The sequence below is a fragment of the Coregonus lavaretus genome (genome assembly GCF_964263955.1).
Source record: "Coregonus lavaretus genome assembly, chromosome: 15".
In the NCBI taxonomy this organism is placed as follows: domain Eukaryota; kingdom Metazoa; phylum Chordata; class Actinopteri; order Salmoniformes; family Salmonidae; genus Coregonus; species Coregonus lavaretus.
Window position 1 is genome coordinate 1,704,815 of NC_140002.1, and position 17,874 is coordinate 1,722,688.

Genomic DNA, 17,874 nt, shown 5'->3' on the forward strand with positions numbered 1-17,874 from the left:
TAGCTATAGTCTGGTGTAATCTGTCTCTAAAGATAGTGTAGCTATAGTCTGGTGTAATCTGTCTCTAATGATAGTGTAGCTGTAGGCTGGTGTAATCTGTCTCTAATGATAATGTAGCTATAGTCTGGTGTAATATGTCTCTAATGATAGTGTAGCTATAGTCTGGTGTAATCTGGCTGTAATGATCATGTAGCTATAGTCTTGTGTAATCTGGCTATAATGATAGTGTAGCTATAGTCTGGTGTAATATGGCTCTAATGATAATGTAGCTATAGTCTGGTGTAATCTGTCTCTAATGATAGTGTAGCTATAGTCTGGTGTAATATGGCTCTAATGATAATGTAGCTATAGTCTGGTGTAATCTCTCTCTAATGATATTGTAGCTATAGTCTGGTGTAATCTGTCTCTAATGATAGTGTAGCTATAGTCTGGCGTAATCTGTCTCTAATGATAGTGTAGCTATAGTCTGGTGTAATCTGTCTCTAATGATAATGTAGCTGTAGTCTGGTGTAATCTGGCTAAAATGATAATGTAGCTATAGTCTGGTGTAATCTGGCTCTAATGATAGTGTAGCTATAGTCTGGTGTAATCTGGCTCTAATGATAGTGTAGCTATAGTCTTGTATAATCTGGCTATAATGATAATGTAGCTATAGTCTGGTGTAATCTGGCTCTAATGATAGTGTAGCTATAGTCTGGTGTAATCTGGCTATAATGATAATGTAGCTATAGTCTGGTGTAATCTGGCTCTAATGATAGTGTAGCTATAGTCTGGTGTAATCTGGCTATAATGATAGTGTAGCTGTAATCTGGTGTAATCTTGCTATAATGATAGTGTAGCTATAGTCTGGTGTAATCTGGCTCTAATGATAGTGTAGCTATAGTCTGGTGTAATCTGGCTCTAATGATAGTTTAGCTATAGTCTGGTGTAATCTGGCTATAATGATAATGTAGCTATAGTCTGGTGTAATCTGTCTATAATGATAGTGTAGCTATAGTCTTTGTAATCTTTTTATATTAATAATGTAGCTATAGTCTTGTGTAATCTGTCTCTAATGATAGTGTAGCTATAGTCTGGTGTAATCTGTCTCTAATGATAGTGTAGCAATAGTCTGGTGTAATCTGTCTCTAATGATAATGTAGCTATAGTCTGGTGTAATCTGTCTCTAATGATATTGTAGCTATAGTCTGGTGTAATCTGGCTGTAATGATCATGTAGGTATAGTCTTGTGTAATCTGGCTATAATGATAGTGTAGCTATAGTCTGGTGTAATATGGCTCTAATGATAATGTAGCTATAGTCTTGTGTAATCTGTCTCTAATGACAGTGTAGCTATAGTCTGGTGTAATATGGCTCTAATGATAATGTAGCTATATTCTGGTGTAATCTGTCTCTAATGATAGTGTAGTTATAGTCTGGTGTAATCTGTCTCTAATGATAGTGTAGCTATAGTCTTTGTAATCTGTCTCTAATGATAGTGTAGCTATAGTCTGGTGTAATCTGTCTAATGATAATGTAGCTGTAGTCTGGTGTAATCTGGCTCTAATGATAATGTAGCTATAGTCTGGTGTAATCTGGCTCTAATGATAGTGTAGCTATAGTCTGGTGTAATCTGGCTCTAATGATAGTGTAGCTATAGTCTGGTGTAATCTGGCTATAATGATAATGTAGCTATAGTCTGGTGTAATCTGTCTCTAATGATAGTGTAGATGTAGTCTGGTGTAATCTGGCTATAATGATAGTGTAGCTATAGTCTGGTGTAATCTGGCTATAATGATAATGTAGCTATAGTCTGGTGTAATCTGGCTCTAAAGATAGTGTAGCTATAGTCTGTTGTAATCTGGCTCTAATGATAGTGTAGCTATAGTGTGGTGTAATCTGTCTCTAATGATAGTGTAGCTGTATTCTGGTGTAATCTGGCTATAATGATAATGTAGCTATAGTCTGGTGTAATCTGGCTATAATGATAGTGTAGCTATAGTCTGGTGTAATCTGGCTCTAATGATAGTGTAGCTATAGTCTGGTGTAATCTGGCTCTAATGATAGTGTAGCTATAGTCTGGTGTAATCTGGCTATAATGATTGTGTAGCTATAGTCAGGTGTAATCTGTCTCTAATGATAGTGTAGCTATAGTCTGGTGTAATCTGTCTCTAATGATAATGTAGCTATAGTCTGGTGTAATCTGTCTCTAATGATAGTGTAGCTATAGTCTGGTGTAATATGGCTCTAATGATAATGTAGCTATAGTCTGGTGTAATCTGGCTCTAATGATAGTGTAGCTATAGTCTGGTGTAATCTGTCTCTAATGATAGTGTAGCTATATTCTGGTGTAATCTGTCTCTAATGATAGTGTAGCTATAGTCTGGTGTAATCTGTCTCTAATGATAATGTAGCTATAGTCTGGTGTATTCTGTCTCTAATGATAATGTAGCTATAGTCTGGTGTAATCTGTCTTTAACGATAGTGTAGCTATAGTCTGGTGTAATATTGCTCTAATGATATTGTAGCTCTAGTCTGGTGTAATCTGTCTCTAATGATAGTGTAGCTATAGTCTGGTGTAATCAGTCTCTAATGATAGTGTAGCTATAGTCTGGTGTAATATGTCTCTAATGATAGTGTAGCTATAGTCTGGTGTAATCTGTCTCTAATGATAATGTAGCTATAGTCTGGTGTAATCTGTCTCTAATGATGGTGTTGCTATAGTCTGGTGTAATCTGGCTATAATGATCATGTAGCTTTTGTTTGGTGTAATCTGGCTATAATGATAGTGTAGCTATTGTCTGGTGTATAATGGCTCTAATGATAATGTAGCTATAGTCTGGTGTAATCTGGCTATAATGATAGTGTAGCTATAGTTTGGTGTAATCTGGCTATAATGATAATGTAGCTATAGTCTGGTGTAATCTGTCTCTAATGATATTGTAGCTATAGTCTGGTGTAATCTGTCTATAATGATTATGTAGCTATAGTCTGGTGTAATCTGTCTCTAATGATAGTGTAGCTATAGACTGGTGTAATCTGTCTCTTATGATAGTGTAGCTATAGTCTGGTGTAATATGTCTCTAATGATAATGTTTCTATAGTCTGGTGTAATATGTCTCTAATGATAGTGTAGCTATAGTCTGGTGTAATCTGGCTATAATCATAATGTAGATATAGTTTGGTGTAATCTGGCTATAATGATAGTGTAGCTATAGTGTGGTGTAATATGTCTCTAATGATAGTGCAGGTATAGTCTGCTGTGATCTGTCTCTAATGATAATGTAGCTATAGTCTGGTGTAATATGTCTCTAATGATACTGTAGCTATAGTCTGGTGTAATCTCTCTCTAATGATAATGTAGCCTTAATCTGGTGTAATATGTCTCTAATGATAGTGTAGCTATAGTCTGGTGTAATCTGTCTCTAATGATAATGTAGCAATAGCCTGGTGTAATATGTCTCTAATGATAGTGTAGCTATAGTCTGGTGTAATCTGGCTCTAATGATAATGAAGCTATAGTCTGGTGTAATGTGTGTCTAATGATAGTGTTGCTATAGTCTGGTGTAATCTGGCTCTAAAATAATATAGCTATAGTCTGGTGTAATATGTCTCTAATGATAGTGTAGCTATAGTCAGGTGTAATCTGTCTGTGCCCTTAAGCAAGGCACTTAACCCTAATTGCTCCTGTAAATCGCTCTGGATAAGAGCGTCTGCTAAATGACTAAAATGTAAAATGTTAATGTAATCTGGCTCTAATGATACTGTCTTTGGCTGATATGTTGTGGGAATGATAGAGCACCAAATCTCACCACAATAAACTCAGTAACAATTCAGCTTTTTTGTGCCAAAGCCAGCAGAACATGAGGGCGATTACTAGCATTACAATTCACGTAAAGATCCCAAGTTTAGGCCCACGAAGTGGATTGTATTGAGCTCTGGCTCTGATTCATGATTAGGCCTGGCTCCAGTTCCAGCCCAGGAAAGTGGCTTGTCTCGATGCTCGTAAAAGTCAATATGCATTATCACTGTTGTCAACACAATGTGCTTCTGCAATGATAAGGTTGTGTAAGACTGTCCCAACTGGACGAACAATCTTTATTTGATCCTCTCTGTAGCCAAAGCAAATCTCACCAGCAAGAGAGCAGGCTGCCTGACGAGAGCTGCCCTCAGCTGGTTTTCACTGGGGAGCCAGAGAATCAGAGAGGATCATTCACTTTTGGAGTGTTCTGCATCTCCCAAAAACCCCTCATGAGAAAAACCTGTTTTTCTCACTGCTGAGTGCAAGCTGTGGTGAAACAACCTCAATTGAGCACAATCCAAGGTCCATTATCATGAATAGCCCACTGGGCACAAACTGGTTAAATCAACATTGTTTCAACATAATTTGTCAACGTATTGTGACGTGGAATCTATGCGTGGAAAATACATTGGAACTGTTTTTTTTTGTTGTGAAATTTCAACCACAGGATTATGTCATCATGGTAACCAATTTTCAACATAGACAAACCTTGTGTAAAATATCTTGAATTTGTACATTTGAAACAACATCAAATCAACATAAAATCCAGTATAAGAAAAATAAATTACAATAAACTGGGCAGCTGGAGAGATGATTTATCTACAGCTATCCTTATTGTCTCCCATACAGTGTTTTAACCAAGCCAATCCCAGCCATGCTTAGCTTTGATATTTGTCATTGACTATTAACAATGTGCTATTGTGAGATTGAGTGTTGAGAAATGTCCACTTAATGGATTCACTGTTCCTATCAAAGTCATTCCAAAGGGTAGGTTGAACAGAGCAAATTAAATATAATCATACTTTTTCAATTATATATCATCAATGATGCAATTTAGGCCTATATGGCATTTCAAATCAAAATCAAATTTTTTATGTCACATTTTATTTCTCACATACACGTGTTTAGCAGATGTTATTGTGGATGTAGTGAAATGCTTGTGCTTCTAGCTCCGACAGTGCAGTAAAATATAACAAGTAATATCTAACAATTTCACAACAAATACCCAATACACACAAAGTAAGGAATGGAATTTAAGAATATATACATATATGGACAAGCAATGACAGAGCGGCATGGACTAAGATACAGTAGAATATTATAGAATAGAATACAGTATATACATATGAGATGAGTAGTGCAAGATATGTAAACATTATTAAAGTGACTAGTGTTCCATTTCTTAAAGTGGCCAGTGATTTCAATAGGCAGCAGCATACTCTAATGTGCTAGTGATGGCTATTTAACAGTCTGATGGCCTTGAGATAGAAGCTGTTTTTCATTCTCTCGGTCCCAGCTTTGATGCACCTGTACTGACCTCGCCTTCTGGATGATAGCGGGGTGTACAGGCAGTGGTTAGGTGGTTGATGTCCTTGATGATCTTTTTGGCCTTCCTGTGACATCGAGTGCTGTAGGTGTCCTGGAGGGCGGGTAGTTTGCCCCCGGTAATGCGTTCGGCAGACCGCACCACCCTCTGGAGAGCCCTGTGGTTGCGGGCAGTGCAGTTGCCGTACCAGGCGGTGATACAGCCCGACAGGATGCTCTCCATTGTGCATCTGTAAAAGTTTGTGAGGGTTTTAGGTGCCAAGCCACATTTCTTCAGCCTCCTGAGGTTAAAGAGGCTCTGTAGCGCCTTCTTCACCACACTGTCTGCGTGGGTGGACCATTTCAGTTTGGGAAGTTATCAACTGCTATTGTTGAAATTCAGTCCAGGATTAAACAAAAAATAGACAATACATATATACTGAATGTACAAAACATTAAGAACACCTGCTCTTTCCATGACATAGTCTGACCAGGTGAATCCAGGTGAAAGCTATAATACCTTATTGATGTCACTTGTTGTTTGTTGACATCAATAAGGGATCATAGCTTTCCTACCGGTTTGTGTCAAGAACTGCAACACTGCTGGGTTTTTCAAACTCAATAGTTTCCAATGTGTATCAAGAATGTTCCACCACCCAAAGGATATCCAGCCAACTTGACAACAACTATGGTACACATTGAAGTCAACATGGGCCAGCATCCCCTGTGGAATGCTTTGAATTGAGGCTGTTCTGAGGACAAAAGGGGGTGAAACTTAATATTAGGAAGGTGTTCATAATGTTTTGTACACTCAGTTTATTTATTCAACTTTAAAATGAGTAACACATCCCATGCCACATTTTTAGGTTACTGTAACAATACATGTCTTCTTATAAAATAATAGAAAGTGTGCATGTTCAAGAAAGCATGCAAATGTCCTAGGTCTGTGGAGATCTTCACAATTGCTACAATAATCTGTGCAGAATCTCAAATGGCATTGATCACTCGCACCATGTACTTAAATAATATCAATTGCAATCCAGGGTTATTTGTTTGTGCTATTAGATGAAGCACAGTCATAACACAGTAAGTTGTTGTATAAATAAACAAAATATCTGACATTGTATTCCCATTTAAGCTTTGCTGTGCTTTTAAATGGTTGAAAGTTGACAACTAAACCAAAAAATCAGACATTGATTTTCCATTGGAATTTGGTTGTGCTTTTAGATGGTTGAAAGCATAGTGATAAGACATTGGGAATTCAACACACTTTGGCCTGTCTTTTTGAGTGGGTGAAAATAGGTTCTAATCTCATTGATCAACGTATCAAACCAAACATTACCCAATTCTCCACGATTAAATTACGTGGTGTGCCCAGTGGGAGGAATTTGATATAGCTAGTATATACTATATATACTCTACTTAAATACACCGGAGGGTGATGATAAAGAGACTAACGGTACATAGGACAAGGATATAACAGAACTGTGGAGTCTTGTATTGCCTTTGTATCTCCTAGCGAGAAAGATGTGTATCTTGAAAGTAATTTGATATAGCTAGTATACTCTACTTAAATACACTGGCGGGTAATGATAAAGAGACTAAAGGTACATAGGACAAGGATATAACAGAACTGTGGAGTCTTGTATTGCCTTTGTATCTCCTAGCGAGAAAGATGTGTATCTTGAAAATAATCTTTGGCATTGGAGGAAAAATGGCCCTGGCTGTTACAAAGATAAATGAATCAGTGGTTGTGATTTAAATAGGACAACATAGCATACACAGTAAAGACTAATAAAATCTGCACAAAATACAGATGTGGTATCTTAATTTGATCACCCCGTTTCAGGAGAACTTTCCTGCAAAGCAAAACATTTAAAACTTGTGGTGTTTTTGAGGTTTAAACAGGCTTCTGAAGTTTGGAATTTCCACTTTGAAAATTAACAATCCCTGCAAAAATGTCCATGAATTATAATCCACATAATAATTAACATATCCTGTTGCTGCAGGATTATTTTTCTGTGTAGCAAACTGGCTCAAATTAAGATCCTACATCTGTATAATCAGAAACAAACTAAATTCAAATCCGCTTTATACGAGTAATTCCAATTAGGTTTATTTTTTAAGTTCAAACAATAACAAAGCGTTCTCCCCGCGATCAAAGGTGCAACAGAGAAACTTTGAACAGCTCTCCAGATCAAGTCTCCCTCTTGTAGATTTGAATCACTGTTTTGGTTTTCTTTCTCCACTGAACAACCATGTCTACATGAATAAAGGCAGCTGACTCGCTAGCAGATGAACAGCCATGTCTACTTGAATGAAGGCAGCTGAGTCGCAGATGATGTACATCAAAGCGTTCTATATAGATATAGACAGTATGTTGACATTTACATTTACATCATTTAGCAGACGCTCTTATCCAGAGCGACTTACAAATTGGTGCATTCAAGTTATAATAGCCAGTGGGACAACCACCTTTTTTTTAAATGGGGGGTGGGGGAAGAAGGATTACTTTATACTATTCCAGGTATTCCTTAAAGAGGTAGGGTTTCAAGTGTCTCCGGAAGGTGGTCAGTGACTCCGCTGTCCTGGCGTCGAGCAGGAACTGTGCTAAATACGGTATACGACACCTTCACTGCAGTTCTTTATTATATAATTTTATGGCAGCAGCTCCTGTCTTTTCAGATGGCTTTTGGCTCCAGACTGACTCCCTACAGGAGACTCCTATTGGATAACAAGCAAACAACCTGCAGAGAGAAGCCACAATGAGTGACAGTGCGGAAATGATTGAGCCTCACTATGGAAAGAAAGAAAAGATATACACAGACGAACAGAGACGTGAACAAGATAAAAAAGAACACCATATTAAGAGCATCAATGAAGGGCTGTGAAGATAGCTGTCACCAACATGGCACCACGTTGCATTCCTGATGTGACAATTACCCCCTTCTCTTTTCACTGTTCTCATACAAATAGCGCTATTTCTTCACTAAATATTCAATTGTTTTTGCACATTCTAGGGGAAATCAAAGTCAAAATATAACCCGTTTTATACATAGCCGTGAAAAATAGAATTTGCCCCCTTTCTGATTTTCTCTATTTTTGCATATTTTTTATACTGAATGTTATCAGATCTTCAACCAAAACCTAATATTAGATAAAGGGTTTACAAATAACAAAACAAATATATACTTATTTATTTAATTAATAAAGTTATGCAACACTCAATTCCCCTGTGTGAAAAGTAATTGCCTCCTTACACTCAATAACTGGTTGTGCCACCTTTAGCTGCAATGACTGCAACCAAATGCTTCCTGTAGTATTTTTTATCAGTCTTTCACATCTCTGTGGAGGAATTTTGGTCCACTCATGCTTTAACCCAGTGACATTTGTGGGTTTTCAAGCATGAACTGCTCGTTTCAAGTCCTTCCACAACATCTCAATTGGGATTAGGTCTGGACTTTGACTAGGCCATTCCAAAACTTCAAATGTGTTGCTTTTTAACCATTTTCATGTAGACTTGATTGTGTGTTTTGGATCGTTGTCTTGCTGCATGACCCAGCTCCGCTTCAGCTCACAGACAGATGACCTGACATTCTCCTGTGGAATTATCTGATACAGATCAGAAATCATGGTTCCCGCAAAGCATCCCCAAACCATCACACCACCACCACCATGCTTGACCGTTGGTATGAGCTTCTTACTGTGGAATGCAGTGTTTGTTTTTCGCCAGACATAATGGGACCCATCTTGTCCAAAAAGTTGACTCAAGTTTGTCAAAAAGCACCTGGAAGCACCTGGATGATCATCAAGACTCTCAGAGGAATGTTCTATGGACAGATGAGTCAGATGATCATCAAGACTCTCAGAGGAATGTTCTATGGCCAGATGAGTCAGATGATCATCAAGACTCTCAGAGGAATGTTCTATGGCCAGATGAGTCAGATGATCATCAAGACTCTCAGAGGAATGTTCTATGGCCAGATGAGTCGGATGATCATCAAGACTCTCAGAGGAATGTTCTATGGCCAGATGAGTCGGATGATCATCAAGACTCTCAGAGGAATGTTCTATGGCCAGATGAGTCGGATGATCATCAAGACTCTCAGAGGAATGTTCTATGGCCAGATGAGTCAGAAGTTTAACTTCATAGACGACGTGTGTCCCATTAGTACATCACATGTTCACCTGTCCTCTTTCGTTTTTTTTTCTCTCTCTACAGTTTGTTCACAGTTTTCCAAAGGAGTCTACGCCATCATCGGACTGTATGACAGGAAGACCATGAACATGCTCATGTCGTTCTGCGGGGCTCTCCACGTCTGCTTTGTGACACCCAGTTTCCCCATAGAAACCAACAACCAGTTTGTGATCCAGCTGAGACCGGAGCTTCAGGAGCCCCTGATTGCCCTGATCCAGCACTACAAATGGACCAAGTTTGTCTACATGTACAGCTCACATTCAGGTACTGGTCATCGTTCTCTCATGTTTGTTTTGTGTCTTTACATTGACATTTTAGTCATTTAGCAGATGCTCTTACTTACAAGTGGAACCTCTTGAGCAAGTCAAACTATACAGTGGGCTAGACATCGCATACTCTCATAATACAGTGGCAGAGCACAGTGGACCAATGCCAAGCTCAATCATCTCTGCAACTGTTATTGTGGATACTTTTCAAGTAGCCTAGCTATTATTCTAGATACGTTTGTAGTAATATTGAAGTCTCTGTGGATATATTGTGGATACTTGTTAGATGTAGCCTATCTCAGTTCAGGGTGACATTAATTGAAATGTTGTACAGTCACACTTGTCCAAATGAAAGTCTGCTTTTACTATTTTGTCTCTAACTGCGAGTGTTACCATACTGTATATGGTATGATATATTGTCCTACAACATGTAATAATGTAATATGCCATTTAGCAGACGCTTTTATCCAAAGCGACTTACAATCATGTGTGCATACATTTTTACGTATGGGTGGTCCCGGGGATCGAACCCACTACCCTGGCGTTACAAGCGCCATGCTCTACCAATTGAGCTACAAAGGACCACTAGTGTAGTCAAGGTTGAAAAAAGGCTTCTAAAATTTGTAATTTCAGACTTGATTTGCCCTGACAATTTTCTTTAGAAACCCCTACAAAAACCACCATTAATTATAACCCACACAATAATTCAAATTTCCTGTTGATGCAGGATTATTTTCCTGTTGAGAGAAACAGGTCAAATTAAGGTCCTACACCTGTAAAGATGTCCAGATTTGGCTAAGATACAAACATCATACATGCAAAGCCAGGTGAATAAGAAAGAAGATAGGGTTATTGAAGTCTCCAAAACGACCATTGATCAGGGCCCGCATTCATAAAGCCTCTCAAAGTAGGAGTACTGATATAGGATCAGTTTAGCCTTTTAGATCATAATGAATATGATTACATGGACAGATCCTAGAGTTGCTATGATTTCATATGATTTTTCTTCTTAAGTACTTCCTAACCAGTACGAAGAGCAACAAAGACAGTTTACAGAACAACAGAATTCCTGAACAGAACTGCACCTGTAAAACGTTTTGGTTCGGGTGGGTATTAAGTTAACATCGTGTACGAACTAATATGATCAACACATGTAATCTGACACCGGTGTAGAATGATATGGGTGTTAGAACGAGTCAAATGTATTCCAATGCATATACCGAACACAGTGCCACAAGGAACGTGTGCTACAGGGTGAAACCAGTGATAAGGAATACATGATGTGTAGACATATTTTATGTAGAACATGGCTCTCTGACATGTAGAATAAGGAGTCACGTCAGCTCCATTTCTATCTGAAACGTACGTGGCCAAGGTCTTGTTGATTGGCTCAGTATTCCACAAAGGGAGGGAGAAGAGTGAAAGGGCCAACAGCCAATAGGAGGAGAGAGAGGGGAGAGTGAAGGGGCCGACAGCCAATGGGAGTGTGTTTCTGACAACACATTGGAACACAAGGGGAGGTCCTGAGACAGTTATGCCCTTGAGAATGACAGGAGGGGAGGGGGGAGGAGAGGAGGCAGCTCAAGAGAGGGAGGAAAGTGAGAGAGAGAGAGAGATGTAGTGTGCGTTAGACAGATGTAAAGAGTGAGAAAAAAAGAGCGAGAGAGAGAAATGAGAGCGAGACTGGAGAATGTGTGGTGGGAGACGAGTGACGGGGTGAGACGTCGAGGGAGCGGGTGAGAGCAGAGGGTGGTTCAGGAGTAGGGCTGTGGCACTCCAAACCCGGGCCTGTACAGCGGCCTGCCAGTGGGGGACTGAGAGTTGGGCAGAGTGGGGCCTGTGGGTTAGCTATACCCCCCAACCCCGCTGTAAGGGTACGCAGAGGGGTAGGGGGCGCTGTTGGGGGCGCTGTACTGCCCGATCATCTGTGGTTGTGTTTGAGTTTGGTATTCTTAGCTGTTAAATGTATTGTTTGGTAGTCTTAGCTGTTAAATGTATTGTTTGCTAGTCTTAGCTGTTAAATGTATTGTTTGCTAGTCTTAGCTGTTAAATGTATTGTTTGGTAGTCTTAGCTGTTAAATGTATTGTTTGGTAGTCTTAGCTGTTAAATGTATTGTTTGCTAGTCTTAGCTGTTAAATGTATTGTTTGCTAGTCTTAGCTGTTAAATGTATTGTTTGCTAGTCTTAGCTGTTAAATGTATTGTTTGCTAGTCTTAGCTGTTAAATGTATTGTTTGCTAGTCTTAGCTGTTAAATGTATTGTTTGGTAGTCTTAGCTGTTAAATGTATTGTTTGGTAGTCTTAGCTGTTAAATGTATTGTTTGGTAGTCTTAGCTGTTAAATGTATTGTTTGGTAGTCTTAGCTGTTAAATGTATTGTTTGGTAGTCTTAGCTGTTAAATGTATTGTTTGGTATTCTAGATGTGTAAGCTGTACTCTGTAAACTGTAGGTCCTCAATGCACATTTTGTGCTTGGATGGGCATATATGACTGCAATGGACTCCAATGGGAAATGAGCCCCTGGTGCGTGTTCCTCTTCAATTTGCAGCCACTCAACTGTGTCCTTCACTCATCTTCAGTGCCATCAGAAACAGATGCAGCTAGTAGGAGATGTTAACTGCTTAATGATGCAGAGTCTGGTCGTAGCAGTTGATGTGCCCAGAACAAAGACCGCAGACTGAAGTGCATGAACCGAAGATGAACAAATATAATTACATAATGTGTACTTGCTTGCTTATCTTCATTGTACGCAGTATATGATCTGCACCGAAGGGCTTCTTTGACCATGGATAGTTTATTTGAGTAAATTGTGTTTTTCCGGTGAGATGTTCATGCAGCGGGACAAATGCTCCATGGATTTATTTAGTTAGTCATAGCGCTTCAGTCTTGGACAAGGAACTCAAGGTTGCTGACTTCTTCATGACACATCTGAGTGCCACCTGTTGCGTGGATACAGCACTGCACACTCTGTGGTTGTTTAAGCCTTTTAGGAAACGTCACTCCAATCTTTATGTCTGTGACTCTGTGTCTGTGTTACATGTGTGTGTGGGGTTACATTACATATGTACTCTTCAGGACATGACCAGAGATTAATCACTGCTGCTTTTCTGTTTAACACTGAAGCCAGAGTTCAGTGCCCGGTTGCATAAAGCATCTTAAATGTTTCCCTTAAGGGATTACCTTAAGGAATAATTTTCCCTTACCTAAGGGAATTGTTTAAGGGTGTTGCATAGAGCCAGTCAAACATTTCCTTAGGTAAGGGCATAATTTAAGGATTTTACAGTAGTTTGAAGGCATGTAAGGCAGAAAGAGTCTCTGGTTACAATGGAGACGACCTGATTCACTGAATGAATGTCTCATCAAAGAGATCGCAAAATAAAACTTCTACATTACAGTCATTTAGCAGACGCTCTTATCCAGAGCGACTTACAGTTAGTGAGTGCATACATTTTCAAACTTGCCCCCCCGTGGGAATCGAACCCACAACCCTGGCGTTGCAAACACAATACTCTACCAACTGAGCTACACAGGACTACATTCAAGACAGGAGAAACAAGTTGATTGAGAAGACAATAACACATTTATTTTAATTTCTTTTTTCTCAACTTGTCTCCATTACTTTCTAGCACGTCAAGCTAACTTACAGCGTATGTAGCTAGCTAGCCAGCTAGCTTTGTAGCCATGGATTGTGCACCTTCCATTGTTTAGCTACCTAGCTAGCTAGCTGGTGGATGTTTTCCTTTTGAAACCAGGGCAGAGGAAAGCAACATTCACCTCTACGAATGCTGTTTACATTGATACCCATACTGAATGAAGCACTTAAGGGACCTCATGGGCACCCTTAACTTTTTCACTTAATTTGTGCAATTGACTTAAAGTTAAGGAAACTTTAAGTGAAAAGATAAGGGGGAAATTAACTAAAGATGTTTTATGCAACCGGGCCCAGGGCTAGAGAAGCCACACTGCCCTGCTCAGTATTGTGCCACCTAAAGGCTAGACTCCAGAGCACAGTTTGGTAACCATACGACAGGATATGGTTCCCCTTAAGTGCTAAGTAGTACAGTGTGATTGCTCTCACAGACTACAAGATGACTGTAAAAGGTTTTACTTGTTTTTGGACTTTTTTACATATGTATCTACGTGTTGTGTTTTATCCTTTGTTCTCCGTAACTCTAGAACTGGAATCGAGTTCCCTGGCTCCTCTTCCGACTGACTCCATCCCACAGCGCAGTCCGGGGGGGGGGGGTTGATTAGATTAACCCTTGTCTTCCATTAGATTAACCCTTGTCTTCCTGCCTTGCCATATGTTTGCTATAGTAAAAAGAAAGACAAATCTATCGTTTCGCAAACAAAGACTCATCCTCTTAACCTAGACACGGTCTATATACGAACCAGATCCACTTGTACAACGGCTGCATACAGGTGTTAAAAAAGGTACACTGTACACAAATAGAGACTGTGCAGGACTGTAATTTGCGTTTGTGCGACATTTGAGAGAAGCTGTGATAGGCAGATCTGTGAGACCAGCAGAGAAAGGAGCTGATAGAAGCCCAGGCTGCTTTCCCTGCCAATCCCAACGTTTCACTTGCTTATCTGCGCTGCTGCAGTGGTGGTGATGCGTCGCTAACACTACACAGATAGAGCACAGCGTTTGTCTCTCTCTCCCTAGTTTATCTGCAGGTTAGTCCCAGCTAACAACAAACGTTCCCACAACTTTAGAGAACGTTCCCTTTTAAGAGTCTCATTAGGCCATTAACTAACGGTTTCATAGGAATGTTCCCATGATGTGCCAGGAATGTTCCCAAGAGACCATTCTCTTAATGTCAAATATAATTTATCCAGAATGTCGTTAACATGTTCTCAGAACTTAAGGTATTAATGAACTAGACACATTTCATTGGAAAGTTGCAAGAACATTCATGTGTCCAGTTTTCCGAGGGTTAGGAGAATATTCCATCAACGTCCCACCAAAACATACACAGAACATGGTTGCCACGTTCTCATAACATAAGATATTAATGTTCTAGACACGTTTTATGGGAACGTTGCGAGAACATTTGTATCAAACAAATATGTCATTACACATCATGTCTTGTTACTGTTGACGAGCATATCAAGGCCCTGATTGGTGAACCACTGATCCATTCATAGGTCTTTGTCTGTTGGCAAAGGAAACTCACACACACTGTGTTTTTAACATTGTGTTTTCAACTTAAATATTTAACACACTTTGACATAAATGATTACATTGTGCATGTTCAATAATACAGTAATTATTATTCAAGATGTCCTCAACTGGAATTTGAATTTGAATTCTTGGTTCATGGTACTCTGATCTTCCTGCTACGCAACCATGTCCGTGTCAGATGTCAGTCAATCTGGCTATTCTTTTATCATTGATTCTATTTACTAATTTCATAAATTTAAGAGCTTTCTGTATAGTTGCCTAATGTTAGTGGGGCATATTAACCTGTTTTTAAATGAATCACTATGATCAATAATAGTTTTTCTTGAGTGTACTTTTAACAGAGCTGAGATTTACTTCAAAGTGCATTCACCCTATTGCTTACACCTATCCAGTTGTTTCAGATCTACACAAGTGCCAAGGGAGAAGGGGTTAGGGTTTGCTTCTGGACAGGGCCTAACTATACTGGCTCAATAAGCACATGCATATTCCTTATTGGCACAGTGGTTAAGGTGTTCGAGACAAACTAGGGGAGTAACCCTACTCTCACATTCTTAGCAACATATGTTAACGTCATTATTGCCATTTTGAATTGCATTTATCAGACATGTTGATTGTTTAAATGGAACTCTAAACATCTCCCGAGTGGTGCAATGGTCTATGGCACTGTATTGCTGTGCCACTAGAGATCCTGGTTCGAATCCAGGCTCTGTCGTAGCCGGCCGTGACCAGGAGACCCATGTGGCGGTGCGCAATTGGCCCAGCGTCGTCCAGGATAGCGGAGGGACTGGCCGGCAGGGATGTAGCTCAGTTGGTTGAGCATGGCATTTGCAACGCCAGGGTTGTGGGTTCAATTCCCACGGGGGGCCAGTAAAAAAATATATATATAGATAAAAAAGAATAATGTATGCACTCACTAACTGTAAGTCGCTCTGCATAAGAGTGTCTGCTAAATGACGAAAATGAAATATCGTTAGAACACTTGGACATTTTATTTATGCATCTTTGTATATTATCATAATGTGTGTAGATTTCTACATTTTTTTTATTTAAGTATCAAAAGTAAATGGAATTGCTCAAATGTACTTTAGTATCAAAAGTAAAAGTATAAATCATTTCAAATTCCTTATATAAAGCAAAACATACGGCACCATTTTCTTGTTTTTTTTAAATGTACTGATAGCCAGTATGGAGGACTAAAAGTGCCACAATTAAATAAATAAATACACCATTAAATAATTACTTAAATGTGTCATTAATTAATTAAAATTAGAATTAAATACATAAATGTGTAATTAAATGTATCATTAATTAATTCAAATACCGATTCATTTTATGTAAAATACATATATAATTATTTCACTATTTACATTTACATTTCATGATCCTGCATTGCAGTGATTCATGAATTACTTAAAACTGTCAAACTGACCCATCAAAGTCAGTGGGCGGGGCTAACGCGAATCTAGTCTGATCCATTGCTTTGGTCTGAAGTAGAGTAGGCCAACCTGGATAGAGACAATGGAGGATCTCCGTGAACTTTCCAGGGAGTTGGTTAGAGACATTTTAAACTTAGCAGAGGATGTAGAAGCAGGACCTGCTGACATTATCCGGAATTGATTTGTCTTGGCTTGATGCAGAGGGTAACCAATCAGGCGTTAGGTTCCGCCTACCAACTTTTGATGGGTCAGTTTGACAGTTTTAAGTAATTCAGGAAGCACTCCAACGCAGGACCATGAAATGTAAATGTAAATAGTGAAATTATTATATATGTATTTTACATAAAATGAATCGGTATTTGAATTAATTAATGACACATTTAATAACACATTTATGTATTTAATTCTAATTTTAATTAATTAATGACACATTTAAGTAATTATTTAATGGTGTATTTATTTATTTAATTGTGGCACTTTTAGTCCTCCATAAGCCAGGGGCAAACTCTGTCTCTCACTCAGACATCAACATTTACAAACAAAGCATTTGTGTTTAGTGAGTCCTCCAGATCAGAGGCAGTAGGGATGACCAGGGATGTTCCCTTGATAAGTGTGTGAATTGGACCAATTTCCTGTCAAAATGTAACGAGTACTTTTGGGTGTCAGGGAAAATGTATGGAGTAAAAAGTACATTATATTCTTTAGGAATGTAGTGAGGTAAAAATAAAAGTGGTCAAAAATATAAATAGTAAGGTAGAGTACAGATACCCCAAAAAAACTACTTAAATAGTACTTTAAAGTATTTTTACTTAAGTACTTTACACCACTGGATTTCTCCTCTTTCACACATTTCTGGAACTTTGGCTACCAACTTTGTGCCTTTGTGCATGACCTCTAGATGCTTTTTCAGGTTTAATGTGGTGTTTCTGGACCAAGAGATCAACGCTGCCTTAGCAGAGTTTGCATTTGACAAAAATGTTGTTCTCTTTCTCCTTGATTAACTCAACATAATGAGAACATTTCATGTTAAAAGCATAGTGTGTGAGTTTCCATAACCTTGCCAACAGACAAAAGGAGCTGTGAACGGATCTGTGGTTCACCAATCAGGGCCTTGATGGGCTTGGCAACAGCAACAAGGTGTGACATGTAATGAAAAACATTTTTGGGGAGAATAACATTTCTATGGGACCATCAGGCCTGACAACTGATACACAGAAATGTTCTTGCAGCGTTCCTATGAAACATGTCTAGAACATTCATATCTTATATTCTGAGAACGTGGCAACCATGTTCTGTGTATGTTTGATGTGACGTTGATGGAATATTCTCCTAACCCTCGGAAAACTGGACACATTAATGTTCTTGCAACGTCCCATAAAACGCGTCTAGAACATGAATGTTGTATATTCTGAAAACATTACCATGAAGGTAAGGGAATGTTCTCCTAACTTTAACACCAAAACATTTTTAAAAGGCCGTTAGA

At 38.9% G+C, this 17,874-nt stretch overlaps 1 protein-coding gene across 1 annotated transcript in view; it reads left to right on the forward strand.

Moving 5' to 3' along the window:
* Positions 1-17,874, forward strand: part of LOC311142773 (glutamate receptor 1-like) — a gene marked incomplete at both ends in the record, with an annotated part of 86,745 nt that overhangs the window by 18,566 nt on the left and 50,305 nt on the right. Inside the window, one exon of the mRNA XM_084178442.1 lies at positions 9,528-9,767. Within this exon, the coding sequence (XP_084034568.1) occupies positions 9,528-9,767 (240 nt within the window). The remainder of the gene's footprint in view (positions 1-9,527; positions 9,768-17,874) is intronic.